Source organism: Pieris napi, chromosome 1, assembly GCF_905475465.1.
Source record: "Pieris napi chromosome 1, ilPieNapi1.2, whole genome shotgun sequence".
Lineage (NCBI taxonomy): Eukaryota > Metazoa > Arthropoda > Insecta > Lepidoptera > Pieridae > Pieris > Pieris napi.
Window position 1 is genome coordinate 1,110,752 of NC_062234.1, and position 21,581 is coordinate 1,132,332.

Sequence of the window (21,581 nt, forward strand, 5' to 3'; positions counted from 1 at the left end):
TATTTCTTTCATAACAGAGCCAACGGGAGAGATTATCCTGATTTTAGGGTCGACATCGATTCAACAGGGTGGAAGGCAAACAATCGTCTTTTGTTGCCCATAGCCATTGAAGTTCGGGTAATTAATTATACCGAGAACCGTCATTTTGCAGATTCACTGCGCCTACAGCTTCTTGCCTAAGATTCACTGATTTCACTGATCTCGCTCTGAACTTTGAACTCTAACAGTACAAATTTAAAATCACAGGCGTTATTAAACCGTATCCAATCCTATCTTATATATTACATAATTTGTTTGACATCACGCTGTTTCAGCTAAAAAAAGTGCGTACAAAGTACACATGTCAGAAGTGAAACTTCTTTGGCAAACAAATTTTTAATTCTTGTTCATATTTATACAAATCTAAAACTTTAGATTTCCGAGACTTAGAGGGAGGGAAAACGGAATATATGTTAGGAATTTAATGAATTTAGTTGTCATTAAAATATTAAGTGTCTAAAATTAATACAAATAATAAATTTATTTCTTCGATAATAAAAATACGTGACTTTTAATTTACAATTCGTCATCTGAGATTTCAATAAATTATTTTGCATAAAATATAAAATACTAATATTTCATAAATTCTCTTAACGAAATTTTAATTTTAAAAATAGAATTTCTATAAGGTAATTCACCCTTCTCAATCTCTTTCAATCAGTCTCAATCGCTCTCTCCCTTTTCTTCGACAAAACGCTGCACATCTTCGTGACGTTCCGAAAATTACCCTCATGCGCCTAACGCCTTCACTTCAAAAACATTTATATTTGACTGAAATTGCCGTGATGGTACATTTTCAAAACAATGGCTTAACTGGTACAATCAAGCGCCTCGCCAGACTCAAAGTAATTGGTGACGAGAGAAATTACGGGAACGATAAAAGTGGTGTGCTTAAAAAGAGCGAAAAGAAATTGCGGTGGCGATAGACTGAGAACAAAGCGAACGAACACAATACCGCAACCAATCGGCACTGCGAAATGCGAATGATTTCTCATACTCTTGTCTGATTTAAACAAAGATGTACTTTTTATTTTTTACGTTAATAGATACTTAGAGCTTTAGGTTTTTTAAAAGGAAAAATAATAATAATAAGTTTTTTTTATTATAATAAAGATAGTTTAAATACTTCCGTAATCTTTGAATTCATACTTTACCTGGTCTGTGCTGGAAATAAAATTTATTGTGTTTCAAGTGAAAGAAAGTTAAACTGTGTCATGTCAACATGACGGTATATTTCTCGTTATAACCCACTTATAACAGTATTCACAAGTAATAATAATAAGACAGTGGTGCGACATTAGTATGCCTGATTTTGCATGCGTATAATTGATAATTTTAATTTTACTTGTATAATCTACATCATTTGACAAGTGTGCGGTGTCGTTAATTTATGAGTTGAGATATATTATCCTTATAATATTTGCAGTGAATATAGCAGCAAGTGTTTATAGCGCACATAGAAAAATATCCATTGGTGTACCCGAGAATCAAACATACGACTAATACACACACCCTTATCTAGATTGATGTACATTGATTAATTACTCTTAGCTATATCTGAAAGTAATTGATTAATTCATTGGGTTCCAGAATATGTTATAAATGATATTATATATAAATTATAAGTAATAATGACTATAACCTAGAACTAATTGACGAGTAAGAGGTTGAAAGGGCAGATATATTAAATCACGAGAGACCTAGAAGTTCGTATATTAAGACAATTCATTTCGGTAATAACGCGAGTGCGACCGTTCGGGACCACTCACAAAGTTAGGCGGCGCAGCTGTACGCTCTAAAAGTACCATTAAAATTCTACTTTCCTACTAAATGAACGGTATTATTATTTTTATATCTTCACAGCCTATACAACCTTTTTTCATTAGGCGTTTTATTTGTTCGTAACGTTTACATTAGCGTTTATACCCACCCATATTCATGAGGAAATACGGCATATTACACCCGAATGCTTACTCTCACAGAATTTAACGCTTTGACGTAGGTAATTAAAAAAATATCTTTTACGACTCTATTGAATTGGCGGAAAACCTTTTCATAAATTTCTTAAGACGTCTTTCAAATGAATGATGTGAGTTAATAAAGCGTTGGAGTATTTTTCAATATTCATCTGAAATTCTAAAGAAATAAAATATGAATCCCGCGAATCATATTCTGAATGGTATAAAAAGCGTAAGGACGCGCTTTCGATAGCAGCCCTTTAAGGGGGAATGCTAAAAACAAATTCAAAGAGAAAAAGCAAGTAAATTACAAGATGAAGAGACCCTTTGTCTATCGAGTGATGCTGTCAGATAGCGCCCATTGTCTGATAAAGTTACTACCGAGCGTCATATTATTACGACTGTAATGCGAAAAACCTTTGAAATAACGTATACGACTTCTTTATCAGTTACGATTTGAATCTTGGGAACCATTTTCCAAATATAACATAGATTTCAACATAGTTCATTTACACCTTTCGTAAATGTTACGTTAAACATAATCAAATGTAATTTAGTAAATAATTTAACATGACAGTATATAATATAACCAGATCTTCCCAGCTTTGATATTAATTTCCAAATTCAATACACGTTGTGATTGAGTTCAGTAGGGCTTACCTTATCCAATCAGTTCAACGATGCGTATAAACGAACAAGTCTTGCTCTTTACCAGCTCTGAAATTCGGATCAGCTACTTTATACAGGAAAATGAAATAAGCGTTAAATAAAAGAAACTATATTTAATATAAATAAGTACCCTAAACAGCAGTACTATTGGCTTAAGCGTACACTTGACCTATGGATTTTTCTCTATGGATTTTGACAGTCATAGTTCATGCTAAGTTTCATCTTCGATAAGAAAAAGACCTAAACATCGGCTACATACGTCAGGGACAGATGGTAATCTACTTGCCTTTAAGCTTTGACTTGTTTAAGCTATCGTGGAATATGGTTAAAAGGTTATTAAGATATATATCAAAATCACCTGCATCATGAACCCACATACATACCTTCACGTCCATACCCTCACTTTTACACCATCACACAACACAGCCGAATTAAGTATTACTTAGTTAAATGTATTGAATAATTTTATTGTTTTTTTCCGGGTTTGTTAATGTTTAAACCCTTTTTGTAAAAATGGAATACTTAATATCTTTGGCTAAATTTTAATGAATTTGTTAGTTATTACACATAATTTTTGTTAGCTAAATAAATAAATAAAATTATAGTCAAAGAAAAAAATGCAATCTGAAACCCAAATCTACACAGTATTACCGCTACTAGATTATTATTTAGTATTATTTTACAACGTCCCAACTAAAACTGGAATATATATTCTCTAGACCCATTATTTAACTATAACTTAAGAAATAACCAAAATATATTTGACAAAAACACAAACAACACTTGTTTATATCACGATAATCTAATTTTATATATATTCAACGATTTGTAAACAACAAAAACTATTATAGTGTAATCTATTAATTATTTATAGAATTACTCCTCGGTCGTATTTCTCACTGATTTCATTAGCTTTATTGAAACGCAATCGAATTTAAGCAAACGTTATTAAACCCATCTGTTTCTGATTCATTAAGGTTTATGTTCGTACATTAAGAATGGCCGCCAAATGCTTGCATACCATTGTAACACGCGTTTTATTTTATTTTTCACATTCTTTAGCGTCCGTTGCACATTTAATGATGGCTCACATTGTTTAACTGACTGTGAAAATTCTCTAAACGTGTTAAATTCTATATTCGGTCTACCTGATTAATTATTTATTAACACTTTGTTGCTTTATGATATAAAAATTTAACAAAATGACAAGTAAAGGAAAGGCAACAGGCGCCCTTATCGCTTTCGAGCGATCTCTTCCAGGCAACCACTGTGAGAAAAGAAAAAAAAATGTATTAAATTACATAAGGTAGGCAAAAAGTGCAAAAATACATGTATTACATATACTTGTAAAGAAAAAGAAACTAAACAGGAACAAAATAAAACACTAAACACTTAACTAATAAAGGATACAAAAAAATTATACTAATAATAATAAAAAGTGCACATGAATTATCGAACTGTGTTCCGGTTATTTCATATACAGTCTATGTTGCATATCTAATAAAGTTTTTTTTATTAAATACATTGAATATTTTGTTGTAATGACAAACAAATTTTATAGCCTAAATGAATGGCACTGGAAACCCATATAACATAATTTAATTATTCTCAAAAAATCCACATAATGTTAATAAGAACGCTCTGAACTGCATAAAACCGAAAAAAATACAATATTAGGTTTGATATAACTAAAACAAACTTCTGACATAAGGTCTTATATTCGCTACGAACATACTACGAGTAAGCTACGTACGTAGCACATTGGACGTAGAGGCTGTAAAGGCAGAGAAAAAATACTCTAGAGTCTAGAGGCATACTAATAATTCACTTAGATCTTCCCGTAAAATATATTTTTACTCACATTAAAGCGAGCCGAGTCTGCTTCTCAAATGCAATAATGCAATAGAAATAGTGTTACATTTAGAATCCCTTTTTAGAATATGTGTTCAATGTTACGTTATTATAGTTGGATACTTAGACAACACTGTGAATGGAATACGTTATGAGAATCTCGATTTAGTCACGTTCTCTGAACAAAAATTTCGTAATAGTAAAGATATTTAACGACATTATATGATCCATATTAGTTCATTGAATACTTAAATTTAAAAATTAGATCGTTCCTATAATTTTGAACAAAGAAAATTAACATGCTTATAATTAAATGTATTTCGATTCAACATACACCAAAAGCAATAACTTAAACTAAAATTCACAAACTACTGTTTATTACTCCTTTAATCTGATTTAATTCAAGTTAAATTTAAATCTCCTTAATTAACGATTTCTTAACTTTAAACATTAAATGGATTGTAGACGTTATGTTATTGTATCTTAACTTTAATGAAATCAAGTTAAAAATAAGGGAAAATATCTGATCGCACTTATTTTAAGTAATGCCAGAGTAATGCGGTAGAGCTTCGCTCTAAGTGTGAAATACATCAGAGCCTGTCAGAGAACGCAGCTAAGTTCGATTGGGAAACAATAAATATGAGCATCGGAGGTTCTCGGTTAGCGATTCCGGCTCCGCACTCGTTGAAAGCTAAAATATACATTGAAGCACGTAAAACCATTACTAAATTAAACTCATTCAAAGTTCCGAACTCCATAAAAGCGACGTGAATCACAGATATACAAAAAAGGCAGTTAAAACGAGATTTTTTATTGAAACTGTAGTTGTTTGCGAGATAATATATTCATTTCTGTGAAGGCTTATTTTGAATTAATAAATATTTTATGTCTAAAATGAATGTATGTGTGTTGTTAACTTCGTTATATAGTTAATTACTGAAATATAGGATCTTTACTACAATGAAACTATATGTATAGTCGTACAGTACAGTCGTACTAATAAGTAATACATTACATATTACGTATTGAAACTATATATATTAACATTATAACATAAATTAATTTTTGACACCAATTACGCGATTCTAATTCAATGGACAGTCCATTGATTTATTTTTGAATACCACAATTTCAAAATTGTAGTTAGATTTTTAAAGCTCAGACGTACTTAAAGACTTCTTTATCTTTAACATTACGTTGATGTCAAAAGTCATGTAACGTATAAATAATGTTTAAAAAAACCTACATAGCTTTTAGTATTCAGCACCAAATCTCACAGTTCACATAGAATATAACAAAGAATGAAGTTGTATTCACAAGGGTATTCTCCACAGCTCTTCATGTACACTCGTCACGCCTCAATATCTGCTCATGGCTCTGCAAAATGCACTCGCATTGTCTTCTGGGCACCAACAATGCAAACATTATATCGGTACATACTTGGGCTGAATACAAGTCATCTTAAATAGGCGTTTTATTATAAAAGCTGGTTCTGTTAATAATAATTAAAAATAGATAAATAACACTAAAACACATTAACAAAGTATGCTCCCAATGGCAGTATACCTTTAATGCAGGCAGCATTTCCTCGCTGTATTGCGATACTTATTCGTTGAGCGAGGAAAGCAACAACTCTGGGCCACCCGTACTGTCAATCAAGCGCCAACTTAAATCTTTAATTAGTGCCTGTGCCTTGGCACACCACGGCATTGAAGTAGAAATTATATTTAAAAACATTTTATGTCTTTTCGCAACTTTCTTTGCCCTCAACTTTAATCCATTAAATAAGTTTCATTAAACAATCCACAAAATTCACCCATCCCAATAATAATATATTTATTATAGGTATATAAGAAACAAAAACTAAATATTAAGATAAAAGTTTAAAAGGCTTTTAAATTACGGCAGATGCCATTTAATAAAGGCAAAACACCTTATAAAAATTGTCGTATTTTACCTCAGATGACTTAATAATGAGAATATAATGAACGTTATATTATATTTTTCGGGTGAGATACTTTGTAGATAAAAGGAGGAACGCGACCTTCATCGAGAATGGAAGCCTCAAAAGCCGCAAAATAGCAATTAGTAGGCAGATTAATTACATAGATTGTGGCAACACTATCTTGGTCACAAATGTAATTGTAAAAATCATTTTGGGCTTTAGTGATTTATAAAGATCAATTATTATGCATGCATAATAAAGTAATGAAATTTCCAAGATGTTTCAAACCACTTAACTATTCATTTATTTCAAAAATAAAACCTTCGTGGCTTAACTCAGTCTTAATAAGCCCGTCACAAATTCACGATACTAACATCTTTTATCTTTATCCTTACTTCGTCCCTCACTTAGGTCCTGAATCTAATATATTTTATTTTTCATTATTTATTAGGGGCAGAAGACAACTGTCAGGCTGCTATGCTAGACTTTTCGAAATTAGTTCGATGTCTTCATGAAGAACGAAGTATTACCAATTGTATTACCAACTGGTGATGCGCGACAGAAGGTACTTTAACGGTCATTAGTGAAACAATGGGCGTCGAAATAAGGGTGGAATGTCAATTGTTATTTATTCAATAATCATACGTACGTCATGTTACACTGCTAATACTATTTCTGTACCGTAAGATTTATTGTAGTATTTTTTTTGACATAAGGAGCCGATATAACTTCAGTAATACAGTGAAACAACACTGTGTTAGTTTTTATAAACAGGTATAAATATATTGTACCATACAAAAAAGTTTACATTGGAAATTTAAATGTTAATTCTGGCAACACACATGTATTAAAATCACAAATCGACTTACATTTGCGATGCGCTCACTCGCCGAAACGGGTGCTGTGTTATGATAACATCCATTACTTTTGACAGACAATTTGCCTGTGGAGCCCTAGGAAATTATTACAAACCAATAGAAGTGTATTAGACTCATTCCATAGATCGTTTGCAGAGCTTAGAAGTAGCCAACATATTAGCAATCAAATTGATATATGTATTTAATTACTTTATTTTTAATAAGTAATTAGATGGGTTTTACGTTGTTGCTGTTTTATATTTTAGACATATTATACTCCTATATTATAAAAATTAAATCTCAAATCAGTTTTAATCAAACAACTAGCGCTATCTATAGAGCGAACAGAGAACGAAGTACAGAATATTTAACGATCACTAATATTACCTTAAGCCTTATCTTGTATTCGTTACAGACTAGGTGTGTCGTTATCACAGCTTCTAGATTTTTGAATCAAATCTTTTGTTAAAACATATTCATCTTTGATGGTGAGACTGAAAGCTTTTTGTCAAATCTTTTTGCGAAGACGTCAATTATGTCGACGATACGATTTAATACCGATTTATCCTCCTGTCCTGAAACAAGTCTTTAGATAGTCCTCTGTGATACAGTAAATTTGAATCTAAAAGACTAAAAGATTGTCATGTTTATATTGTGAACGGCAAATGGCCGACCGCGTTTAAAACGTTGTTTGTACAGATATTATGTGCTAGTTTTTATATGAATAATTACCTCGAAATCTAATTTGATTTTACTAAGGAGCAAAGTAGATATTCATCGCAACCTAAAAGAAATTCAAGACGCAGGGGCCCAAGCCCCAACCTATTCCCCACGTAATCCGATTCCAAGATGTTTACGTGGTATAAATCAGTAACCTGTTTCTCTACACCGCAACGATCCTGTTTACCCCAATATCAGATTGCTTCTTTTGCCAATGCAATGCAAATGTGGATTTGTATCGCTCTCAATATTGAAAGCTAACGTACCGCATCCCGCTGAATACACTTTGTATATTACCGCTTTGTGGTTTTATGTGTGCTAAAACACGTTTTTTATTATTAAAAACTATATTTTGAGTCAATCTCGTAGCGGCTTAACTACGGGCGTAGCGGGTTAAACGGAATAAGTCTCTTTATATTATATTTATTTTTAATTATACAAATAATTATATGTAAAAACTTTAGAGGTGTCAAGGGACACCCGGATGGAACGAAATTCCTTCATTATTATTTTATCCTATTTATCCTCCATTAGCCAACATCACGAGGTGTTCTCAGGCGGTCACCCATCCAAGTACTGACCTCGCCCGACGTTGCTTAACTTCGGTGGTCGGACGAGAACCGGTGTATTACAATAGACAAAAAAAGTGTCGTGACAACTTTTCGTAAGAATTTTTTCCGTCTAGCCCCCTTTCACAACGCGCGATAAGGAACTTCGTTCCAATATAAAAATAGATAACTTAGAACGCATATTGTTCCCACGAGAAGTGTAGTTTGTGAATATGTGTATAAAAAGTGTAATCTATATAGAATAAATCAGATTTGAATATTACTCTGTCTTATTAATTACTCGCTTCCTCTCAGAGTGGCGAGAACTCATTAAAACATCGTGGTGAGCCTGCCTGATAGCTTTCAGATAATCCCACCACCTTAAACCTCTGAACCAACCAAACGTAGAGTTCCGCGTACTTATTTATACAACTGTAGGGCTTTGGGCTAAGGATCCCTCTGTAGGTTTATTATTCTCACTCTCTCATATATTTAGTTTTTTCGTGCAACTTGCTACAACACAGACTTCATTTACCATACAGATAATTGCTAAATGAAGATAAAAAATTTGGTCCAACTGACAAATTCAAGGATTTTCAAGGCGTTCAAAAGGTTGTATTATTACATCACTACAATGCTAAACTATCCCATAACTTAAAAGTAGGCACCAAATGTCGTAGTTTACTCTTTAATCCAAATATTTATCACGACTTTGTCACTCTAGATCTTTCCTTCTTTTATTCAGTGACTAATAGTGGTAATAAAAGCGTTTTATTACCTATGTAATATTGTTCATTTAATGTTATTTGTGTGCTCTTTTTTTGACAAAAGCGTCCTCAAAATTATTCAGTGATTAATAACACTAGCCAAATGGAATATTTCTAAAGACAGCATCACCGTAATTACACGAGCTAGGGACCAGTCGTACAATAACCTACGTAAAACACAACCCACTAGAATCAAAGGCCGCGGCTTACGGCCGCTGAATGAAAACTACCTGTTAATGAGTACCTTAATTACTTCTATAACACTATTCTGTTAAGGGCACCTTGAATACTAAACACAATGAGAAAATATGAGTTAAAGAAAAACAATGCAACTTCGTGACTTTCTTGTTGTTGCCTAAGAAATAGTCTTTAGTCTTACATTGTTCCAATATAAAACCTCTTTTGTTTTATTATCAACGAGAAAATTTTAACGAAGCTTATTTTATATTTACCCTAACTCTGTAGCAATGATATTAGTTAATTAATGTTATATTTATGATTTTTGGTATACTAAATGGTTTAATCGTTTATAATATTAAGTTCTACTAGTCATAGTGAAAATTTAGTAAAAAAAGTATTTTCTTCACTATAATATTTAAAACCAGTTTTAATTTATTAGGACTGCGTAGGCTTCTTTTTAAAATATAATTAATAAAACGTACATATTATCTTATTCAATGTGTTATTTTTACAAGAAATTGGGTAACAATAACTAAGATAACTTTAACAGGAAGTTACGTGTAGTAAGTCCGCCTATCAAAGATATTTCAAAAGCACTTTTATCTTATCGACACAATTGGGGGAAGAAAGCCGCCTTTTGGGAAATCTATTTTACCTAAATAGATACGTAAAATTATTGAACAAGTGTTATACAAACATTTTTTTTAAATGTAAAATATATATTTAAATAATAATATACAAATGTATGCAAACGCATATGAATATAATTGTTAAAATTACTAATTTGTCTTTTTAATTAAATAAAGTTATATGATAAAATTGTAAAACAATGTACTTTTTGTAATTATATTATTATTTATTCCTTGACTTCCAATGTTAAAGTACACCAGTTAAGAGAAATACTTATCTATATTGTTTTTTAATAAATCCTTTTCAATTAAAAAATAATATAAATATTTTCTTATAAATAAGATAATTGATTGGATAAAATATCAAGGGGCATAATGCTTTAAAATTAGCAAATACCAAGAAAGTGATAAGTGAAGTAGCTATCAACTGAAAATAATTTTCCTTCAGACGAAGTACATATTTTGCTTAAAATCGACTTTATGAATCGGCTCTCAAAGTTCTTTATGAAAAAGTCTACACAACGACGAAGATATTATCCTCCAAACAACGTTGATAAAAGAATTTCTCTGTTCAGCGTTCATGAAACGACGTGTCCCTTCGTCGTAACTCATCCCAGTCGGCATATTACTTTTATATAATGCAGACCATAACATCGTAAAACATTCTCTAGAGAATATTCATTAATAGTAATAAGTTTGAAATATGCTATCTATAGATTAGCTTTCAATATATTGATCAAAGTTTTGCAACCGTTTAAAATACAGGTACTTACAACTATAAAACAGCCTTGTGTGCCTTGTAAAAAAAACATCCGGCTATCGAACCCGGAATATACGTAAATATAATTATTTTATATATCGCAACTACAAACTAACTAACAACGTTTTAGTAAAAATCCATAATCGTGTTCTGTGCTCTTTAAATTAAAATATTTTTGAACGTAAGGCTTAGTTATTTGCTTATTATTAAAACTACTGGACGGACGGCGGCGTATGTATGAACTTATACATACGCGGCGTATGTATAAGTACATACGCCGCGTTTTTTTATTAGTGGCGTATCATACGCCACACTTTATATAAAAAAAAAGGGTGCGTGTACTTATGTACGCGCGTAAGAAGTTATACTTCTTTGGCATTATTAAAAATAGTTTTTGATTGCATGCAAATAATAAATTACAATTAAATAATCAAAGACAAGGAGTCATTATAGTCAATAAAGTTCAGTTTACATTTAAAAAATTAAATAAATAAATATTTATTATTATTCTCTTACATTAAGTGTAACATAAATTATATTATTATTCGAATGTTCGTGGGCAACTTCATTCTGTTAATTTTGTGTCACGGTGCGCGCGCATTGTAAAATTTCACTCTCATCAATTTTTCATAACGCGCCTAAAGAAGTATAACTTCAAGAACTAAAACTCGATTTATATATATGTGAATAGTAAACGGTATGATATAGATTTTCCTATACATAACAACCACCATTAAAGGCACATACTAAAAAAATTAACGACTCGTCGTTCAAATATAGGTTCAAAATATTAAAGGAATCTGTGCTAGTAAATACTAGTATCTGTGTCCACCATCAGAAACCTGACATAGACAATTGACAATTTGATATTAGTGTGTTTAGCATTGTAGCCTGTGGTGCTATATAGTGATCTTTGACATTTCACATTACATTACAATAATTAATCTTTTTCGTTTAAGTTTTGACGCATCGCTGAAAAATATTTTTTCGTTTTGTAAAATAATATGGATGGTGTTTATGAAGACAACTATGTATCTGCCATATTTTTTGATTTAGATAACACTTTAATACAAACTAGAAAAGGAGACTCAAAAGCTTGCAATAAGGTGAGTTCTTTATTTGCCTAAGTTGACATTGGATTAGCGCACTGCGCTGTCATCGCCATTTGCCAATACTAAAATCCTTATTACGTCGTACTGAATTTGAACATCGTTAATGTTTCGTAGCTTGCACCCGCATGGTTGATGCTTACGCTCCAGTATTATATAAATAGAACTTTCAAAGTTGGAGAACGCGAGCTCAACGTCCAGATTTAGATATTTTGAAAGAGAAGTCGTGCTATTAATAAACGTGATGTGAACAGTGTTCGAATGAATCAACATCTCTGTTCAGTAGAGCTAGATCATTTGCCTTTTGTGAGCGCTTAGTGTTATAATCAAAATGGGAGAGATATCGGAATCAATTAAAAAATGCATAGCTATTCTTAAAGCAGCTCAAAGCGATACTGAGAAATTCGCCGCGCTATTCATGGTTACGAAATTAGTAAAAGGAAAAGACTGCAATACTACAGCAAAGAAGGTCTTATTTGAAGCAATTGGGTTTAAATTCCTCAAGAAGCTTTTAACTGGAACAAATGCGCAAGATGACTGTCCCCCCTCAGTATACAAATCAGTGGCCCTATCCATACTTACATGCTTTTGTATGGAACCAGAACTTGCAACACATCCTGAAATGCTGGCTAATGTACCAGTTTTTCTTGATATAGTACAGACATCTGACAATGATGATTATGATGATAACCTCATAATTGTTAGTGAAGCTTATACATGCCTACAGTGTATTGCAGAACATGAAGCCGGACAAAAAGCTTTAATTGAAGTAGGTGCAATTACTAAAATGTCAGAAATTTACTCACACCAAAGTTTTCAGACTGACGAAGCCCTAAATATTTTAGTTAAACTAGTGAGTCGTTATGGCCCTGCAGCATGGGGAAATGACCCTAAACCTTTTCATGCCTTAGTCAACAAGATTGCTCTAGATTTTGCTACAGATCAGTCTGAGAGAAAATTTGAGTTGGCAACCATTTTAAGTGCACTGTTATACAGTTGCAATAAAGACACTGTATTACCAGGATCATCAGATGAAACTTGGCCGCAAAGTATCTATAAAGCTTTACATGATGTATTGACCAGCAAAATAGGAAAAAATCAAAGAGATCCTGCATTGAAATTAGCTGCTAATATCATTGATTTATTAGGAATTGAGTGGACATTCAATGATGAAGAAAACCCAAAAAAATTCTTTCTTTTACTTCTACAACTTTGTGCAATAGAGATAAGAATGCAGCTTGAAGACAGAAGTTTTAAACAAGCCTTTGCCAATGCAGACTTAGTAACTGCTTGCTTTTTAGTTCTGGAATCTTCTATTAATTACATGGCCTCAGATCAATTGGATTTAGAACAGAAAGAAAAACAGTCTGTCTATACAAGTCTAAAAGGTGCTTTTAATGCTGTTGTTTCAATACTTACTAAAGTCTCTAATGACAAAAACCGTGACAAACTTCCTGATGCTGAAAAGGTGTTTGTGTGTGCAATGGTACGAGTATTAGTGGCTTGGCTAGCTCAAGAAACAACTGCAATGAGAGATCAAGTTTATAACCTACTTCCATTCATGTTTTCCCTTGCCAATGATTCGTTCCATGCCTACAGAGCTCGAAAACTAGCAGAGAAAAATAAATCTGAAGGAGAAGCCATGAACACTGATGTATGCTTGATGGGACAGATAGATTTATTGCGTTTAATGCTGCCAGCACTTTGTCATCTAGTTGTAGAGGACAAAGCTAGGGACATCACATTAAATTTAAAGGAGGAAGACATATTGTATGAAGCGATGAACTTTCACTGGTCTATAGTTCACTACAAAAAACCGCCAATACCTAAATCTGAAAGACTAAAGGCAAAGAAACCTGAACCCGAGTTAGAACCTCAGGTATTGGAGGATATGAAAGATTCAAGAGCAGCTATGGTCAGCCTATGCAATATTTTCATGAATCTCACTGTACTAGCTCCTAAAGTTGTTGAAGAAAGCATGCTGTTTAATACTTTATTGAAATTCATTTTCAATAATTTACCGGAACTGAAAAGCATCCCTGAAAATCTCGTTTTACATGGCCACTTGGCAGTATTAGGATTATTGTTACTTAAGCAACAAGGTGCTACTAAAGTGAAGAAAAATGATTTTTCTATTTGTCGGTACATACAGTCAAGTATACGGTTTCTATGGGATGCCTATATGGTTGATGAATCAAATGACCCTACTGCTCTCGTTGTATCAATGACCTATAAAGAAAATTGGGGAGAAATTGCTGACCTATGGTTTTTGGGAATGCAAACGCTAAGTGGTGTGTTGACTATTGTACCTTGGATATCTGAGTTTGCCATTGAAAGTGGTTGGGCTGAAGGCATAGCAGAAATGCTTGCAAAAGTAAAGGTTGGTACACTGCCACCAAACATTAAATCTGCATTTGAGGATTTCCTTTGCCGTTTAGTTGACTCAAATGAGAATGCAAAAGCAGTTTTAAAGAAAGGTGGTGCCTTGAAAATGTGCAGAAGCCACAGAATGATGGATCTTGGAAAAAAGTTGTTTGGAGATTAAGGAGCAAGCCAATATTTCTAACCTGATATATAATATTTCAACTAAATGTGTGAACTGTTAAAAGTGTTAATTGAACTATAAAACTAAAATGTTGTCACTGTTCTAACTTGATTTTTATAAATATAAATATTAAATACTTTTTGAAACTTTTTATTAAAAAAACCTTATTTTATTATATGTAAACATCACCTTGTTAAAAGTATCTAATATAGGTATCCTCTTTCGTGTCATTGTAGTGCCAACAAGCAGGTGAATGACTTGAACTGAACAGTACAATGAACTCAAGCTATTTATGCCCTTCACAAAATGATACTTCCTTAACTCTAAAATTAACACATGGTATCCCCATTCCAAACACTTTGCCTTTGTTTATCATGTGTTATGCTTTTACACAATACAAATAGAAATAGCCTTAATGTGGTACTGTTACATAATATCATAGTTTGGTAATGCTATAGTCGTCAGTCTATGGGATTTCAGGGGGAAAATTTTATGTGTTAAAATATGACTAGTCATATTCTAAACTGCAAATATGTTCAGTAATTTAAGCTTGAAAGAGCAATAAACATATATTTACTACATTCTAACTATTATGTTATTTTAATAATTAAATATAAATTTCATATACATAAATATTTTATAATTTGATAAGTAGTAAAGAAGGTAAAAGTCTAATATAAATATCGTGAAAAACTGCAACAATCGATATTGTTTCTTCAGTTGGTGGAAATTTTACACAACGAATATGGAGTCCCTCATGACGTTGCGACAGAGAGCGGTGCAAACTTCCTTCGCGCTTTCCGCGCGAGGCCGGACGATGAATCCTACGCAATACACGAGTGGCCGGCGCATCTTTGGCGTAATTGCTTGCCGAAAAACTATAGACACATTGCCAGTAAGTATGCATATATGTAATACCATATTGATCGCGTTAAATCTTATTATATATATAACGCATTTAAATCTCTATATTTCTTTTCTTTAAACCTTAATTAAATTATTTTAAAACGTGCATATAGACATAGACATAACATTAATTACTAACGAAACACAAAAAAAAATAATTTAAAAAAACTTTACTTTTAAATAACAAGGTACGTTTTACGTGTGTAATGCGTGTGTGTTGTGGTTGTAACTGCCCCTGGCAGACTATATATCGTTCTTTTATTTTTATATTCGATTCGATCGTCAAAATTTGAGGTTCCTTTGGGTAATATTCATTTGAAAGCCATTTATGCCATTTGTCTATCATCAAAGATGCATGACTGAAGAATGCAATCATTAGCTGATGTCAAACGTAGTCAAATTTTCCATACTCTGAAGTCTGAACCTACAGGCATTTCTATAGCTCATTAGTTTTGGAAGGAAGTACCTATCATTTTAGCTGCGTAATTTGGCATCATGCCGAAAATGTCAGCTAATATAGCAGTTTAATGGACCGTCGTGACTTGCAATGTTGCTTTCTGCGCTTTAGTTTTTTAAAACATAATTTTTTTGTATTTTTATCTAAAGGACGAAACTGATGTTCAAAAAGCAATCGATTTAGAAGTCCTTGCTCTGGACGATTTGGTTTTTAAATGTTTATCTTGAACGTCTTAGCCCTTTGATTCGAATACGCGTGGAAATAATATTAGAATTTCAACCTTGAACAGTAGCAAATACATAAAAATATACCACTTGATCGGCAATATAAAAAAATGTGTGCGTGTACTAGGTACACGTGTACACGTAAGAAGTGAAACTTCTTTATGACCTTATTTTTCGAAAAATGATCTACTATATGCAACAACTGTAGTACTAAGATTATTGCAGAATTTCATTAATTGTAATAGAATTATTACTATCATTGTTATCGTTATTATATATTTTTGTTACTAATGACTTCGAATCTCTTCGGATCAACCGTGGTAGGGACAAGAAAAAGATGGCGCGTAACCGAAAAATGTGACAAATGTGTGTAAATTTTTTTCCAACGCCGATAAAGAAGTTTGACTTCAAATGCAACATGGCGCGTAACCTGCTACAAAATTTCTCCCATACGTCGATAAATAAGTTTCACTTCAAAAGATGGCGCGTAACGGAAAAATGTGACGCGTAACGAAAAAATGTTACACTAAATTTTTTTCCAACCCCGATAAAGAAGTTTCACTTCAAAAATATTTATCTCGCATTGAATCTTTAGATAGATGATAGATTGTAGACAAAAAGTCTTCGTATATAAATTTTGCCCTTTTTTCATTATTTCTTGTAAATAACATATTCAATGTATACAATTATAATTGTTTCAGAAAATATATCAGCCGAATGGTTGAGATTACGTTTTAAATATTTAGCTCTGACTGCTGATGTGATACATCTTTTGGAATCGTTAAGGTATGATCTAAATGTCATTTGTGTTTTAATTATGTTATGCAGAAATATTAACAGAAAGCTGAAAAAAATATTTCTTCATGATGTAAATTAAATGTCAGTTTCTTTGTATAGTTTTCTCATCGCATTTCATATTTAAAGAAATTGACAAAATTGCACAGGAATTGTTCCAAGTATCAATAAGAAAGGACAGAACTAGAAAAACTTTGGACAGTTTCGTTGCTGTGCATGGTCTTATGTGGTTGATATAAACATCATAATAATATTCATCTGTCAAATTCATAGCCTCACAAACTGCACGCCACATAAAACTGTGTATGGGTATTTATTGTATAGTCTGCGCATAAGGAGAACCAGCGTGGGATTTGAGGTCGCAGCAGTGAGTCTTTTTTTGTTATGTTGACAACACTATTACGTCATTATAGTTAAAAAATAATCTTGATACTTTATAAAAATAAAAGTATATTAATATTATAGGCGTAGGAAATATTGATGTTAGTTCTCATAACTGCCACGCCGGTTCTCTTTCCGCACAGTCTCATCCGAGTTCTTAAATGTCATTTGAAGTCAACACCAACTTCTTGTTGAGGTATAGATATTATTAAAAATTTTGTTCCGTATATAGTTGAAATCTACCTCTACAAGATTGGGTTGGCTTTGAGCGCATGTTGCTAATTAATTACTTGTTTTTCAACAGTTCAGTTGTTGCTCAACGAGTGACATAGTGGGCGACGCGTGCCCAACACTTAGGTTTGAATTATATTTGTAAAGTTAAATGAGGATACGCCAAGAAGGTAAAGCCCATTGCCTCAGAAATTTTACTTTACTATAGAGATAATTTATTTACAGAAAAATATAAAAATAATGTTTTTTTACTTTAGTATTTCTTTATAGACGAATTATCTCTATAATAATTATAAGAAGTGTTCTGTTGACGATGTATTGTTTTCCAATATTAAACAACACAGCACGACTAGTATTAAGATCTTAAAATGCTGTTTTAAATCTTGCATCTACTTTTTCCTTTGCATGGTTTTCACGTAAAAGTATGTGCAAGGTGTACCTGTTATATTTGCTGAGTTTCAGCATTATTTCGACGCGAAATAACAAAAAAGTGGGTGATGAATGACACAGGGAGGATTATCTTCTCGGTCTGATCACAAACGGGCCATCTCGAGCCCAGTGGCAGAAGATTGAGAAGCTGGGACTCCGCAAGTACTTCGACTGTGTGCTGGTCTCCGGGGACCTGCCCTGGGAGAAACCTGACCAGAACATCTTTCTGGAGGCCTGCAAGTTGCTCAGCGTCGAAGCGCGACACTGCATCATGGTTGGGGATAAACTCGAAACTGATATACAGGTAAATTTATTATTCTATCCAGAATTTTCACGTTTTTGTCTTAACTTGTGGTAGCGACATCTTTCTGCGTTAATATGAAGCAGAAGGATTTTTAATATTGTCTTTGGTATACGCTAGTACTACACATTTAAATAAAACTTTTATAAGGTAAATTCAATAAACGCGAATTTATAACATTACTTACAAAACTCGAATTTTAGTGCTTTTCAGCAATCCCTTTGCTTACCACGATTGGATTGCTTAAAATTCAATCGTGGTAAGCGAAATCCAAAATTACAATAAATTCTATATTGATACAATCTTAATTGAGTGTCTTATAGCACTACAAACTTTTTCATAATTACCCCAGATTTATATTTTGTATAGGTGCCAAGACATTTTTAGACGTCCTTTATAAATATCATCATATAAAAAAGTAGGGCTACACCTCTAAATCTTGACCCCATATTTCTTTCTGTATCTATTTTGTGATATCTTTATTTTCTTAGAAGCCTTTTGTGCCTGACACACGCTGTCCACTTTTAGTTGAAAGGTGCACGTTCAAACCACTAGGCAAACACCGCTCTATTCTTTTATATATATTTAAACAAATACATATATGAAATTATGCAAATAAGCGGTGGCCTCTAACATACAAACACCCAAAAAAGAGTGACTTTGGTTTGGCTAATTAAGCTATAATGATTGTATTATTAAACTAGCCGTTTCCCGTCCGCTTTGCTAGACGAATTAAAATAAATTTTATGTTTCATTTTTTTTTTTCATATTTTTATTATTCTTCTTTTTAACTTCCCGCTAAGAAAATTGAAATATTTCGAAAATCGAGTTATTAACAGATGTTGACGTTTTGAGGTCCTAGGAAGCCTCCCCGAATGTTTCCGCGCTGAAGTCCGTATGTATAAATTTTCATTAAAAGTAAAACAGCAATAAAAAAATGAAGGAACGTTGGAATGAAATAAATAGCCATAAATCATCTAGGAAAAAATTCGCATCGAATGGTGGTAGTTTCATGTCGATACGATCAGTGGTTTAGGCGTGATTGAGCCTCAAACGAAGACCATTTTAATTATATATATATAGATATTATACTTAATTTTTACAATACTTGCTGGTATCTTCCTGTTCTATAATAACATTATTTAAAATATACGTTATAGGGTGGAAAGCAAGCAGATTTGCTGAGCACAGTGTGGATTCCACTGCACAAAGATGACCCGGAATCTGATCTCCCAGATTTCACTTTACAAAATGTAACAGAGTTACCAGATGTATTGCCAAATTCTCCAAAGCTCAAACGTTCAGCTAGTAAAATCGCTGTTTGTTAATTGTATTATATAAAGCTTCAATTAGAAGCAAAAAAAATTATTTGCTTAGTTGGGTTTTAAGTTTTACGGTTGTGTTTAATTAACACCATATTGTCTTATTAATAAAAACACTATATCTGTCTCTTTTTATCAGTTTAAATATAATTGGACAGAAAGAGACAAAGTAAAACTTTAGTTTACAGAATGTAATAAGATGATTTAGTTTTTTTTTTACAATATTTATGTAGTTACTTATGTTGATGAGTCCTACATTTTAGTACCAATTATTTATATGGTCTGTGAGTTGTGTCAAGAAAGCATAAAGAATAGAAGGTTATACCAGGTCATATAAATTTTTGGTATTAAACTATCTCAAATACAATAGCAATTTTTTCAATTTCAATGGATTTTTTACATTTAGTGTTAAGTAGATAACTCTTTTTTACTCACATCAATGTTTTTAAAACGCACATCTGGCATTTGTTAAAGCTAAATTCTACACCTAGGTTCTATGTATTTACAAAATGCTATTTTCTCTACCTAACAACTATTATTTATCTATTGAATATAGAGCATATATGACACTCAGTTTTTTGTAAACCTTTGCGTTGGTTATAGAACCTAAAGGTAACATTTTATTAGCTGTTTCGTAAATATTTTAAGTGTTAATTAAAAGTGTAGTGATTGAACAGAAAATCAAATCAATATAGCAGTATATTTTATTTTTATAGCTGTTCATATTTATGTATTTACATAATAGACAGTAATGCAAAGTAATAAAAAGTACATTTTGGGAAAATTATAATTCTAAACTTGTAATACCAGTTACCGAATAGTTCCTTTTACACTTAAGTTAAATATTGTCTAAAGAAATGCATCCCATAATCTATATTCAAAGTACAAAGCCGATAGTACAAAATCACCTAAAAATATACCAAGGCTTTTTACTATCAATCATTATTTAAGCCCATTATTCATCCATGTGATTGCTAGAACTTGTGATTTTATAAATCTCAGAAGATTCTCACTTAAACAGACACCAGGCAAACTGGTGTTTATTGAAACTTTGTCAAAAACTAATTAGCATTTATAAAATTACGATGATCTAGCATTACAAGCACCACACCCCATGAAAAACATTCCTGAGCCTACATTCTGAGTAACAAAATATATGGAAAAATTCATAACAATAGTTTACTCATAAGAGGCCTGGAAAATGTACTTAATATTTATTAAATCATTTCATTTTTCATTGATAATAATGTAAACTCTAGATATCAACAAATAAGCTTTAATCTCTGGCATACTTAGTTGTTTTAATGTGTACTTGTAAGAATTATATTGTTTTTATAGATCTGTATAGACTGTAATTGTGATATTATTGTAATACTTTGACCTCTGATGTGCTACAATTTAGTTTAACATAAAAATCTATTTTTGAGCATTCTAGAGGTTAGTGTTGTCCTTAAAGAGTTTATAACATAGCTTGTATGTTAGTTTTAATTAGTTTTGGGTAATAGTCAAATACCCCCTTGTTCATAAAATCTGTCTACTTGTACTCTTTAACCGAAGTTAGTTTCTAATTAGGTTATGCTAATATGAAAAGAGATATATGTACTTAAGTAAAAACAATGTCATTGATGTTTTTTATGAATGAGGGGGTTATTTAATATCTAGTTGCATAATGGGTTTTTTATCTTATAAAATGGATTTAGTATAGATTTTAAATGTGAGTACTCTCCACCTCTCATTGACAAGATAACTGAAAACTACCTTTTATTTATAATCTTTAAATGATTGTATGTTCAATTTAGGACTTTCTTGATGTGAAATTCCATTAATGTATAAAATACACTGAAATTTGACATGTACTGCTATCAGGAATATTAACTACAGACTTTCCTGAATGTGATGGAAACAAGTATTACATTATTTTCTCAATTAACTGTTTTATTTTACTTCCTTTTATATAT

At 32.0% G+C, this 21,581-nt stretch overlaps 1 protein-coding gene and 1 pseudogene across 5 annotated transcripts; one reads left to right on the forward strand and one right to left on the reverse strand.

Annotated features, from left to right (window-relative positions):
- Window positions 1–8,571: 8,571 nt before the first annotated feature.
- Window positions 8,572–8,690, reverse strand: LOC125055458 (annotated as a pseudogene).
- A 3,144-nt stretch (window positions 8,691–11,834) lies between these two features.
- On the forward strand, window positions 11,835–21,549 carry LOC125051006 (neurochondrin homolog). 5 transcript variants are annotated; one of them, XM_047651137.1, is made up of 5 exons: window positions 11,835–12,029; window positions 15,298–15,472; window positions 16,866–16,950; window positions 18,082–18,304; window positions 19,462–21,549. In XM_047651137.1, the coding sequence occupies exons 1-5, from the start codon at window positions 11,928–11,930 to the stop codon at window positions 19,627–19,629; spliced, it is 753 nt and encodes a 250-aa protein (XP_047507093.1). In that variant the 5' UTR covers window positions 11,835–11,927; the 3' UTR covers window positions 19,630–21,549. The 5 variants fall into 5 exon arrangements, 2 of the variants coding, with proteins under 2 accessions (XP_047507093.1, XP_047507085.1); XR_007117238.1 differs by lacking the exons at window positions 11,835–12,029; window positions 19,462–21,549 and adding an exon at window positions 17,645–17,741 and having other exon boundaries at window positions 15,420–15,472; window positions 18,082–18,162; XR_007117235.1 differs by lacking the exons at window positions 11,835–12,029; window positions 19,462–21,549 and having other exon boundaries at window positions 15,420–15,472; window positions 17,645–18,162.
- Window positions 21,550–21,581: the final 32 nt, after the last annotated feature.

What these genes read in the sequence shown, in the direction of transcription:
- LOC125051006 (XM_047651129.1), top strand. Translation starts at nt 12,364, where the DNA reads ATGGGAGAGATATCGGAATCAATTAAAAAATGCATAGCTATTCTTAAA.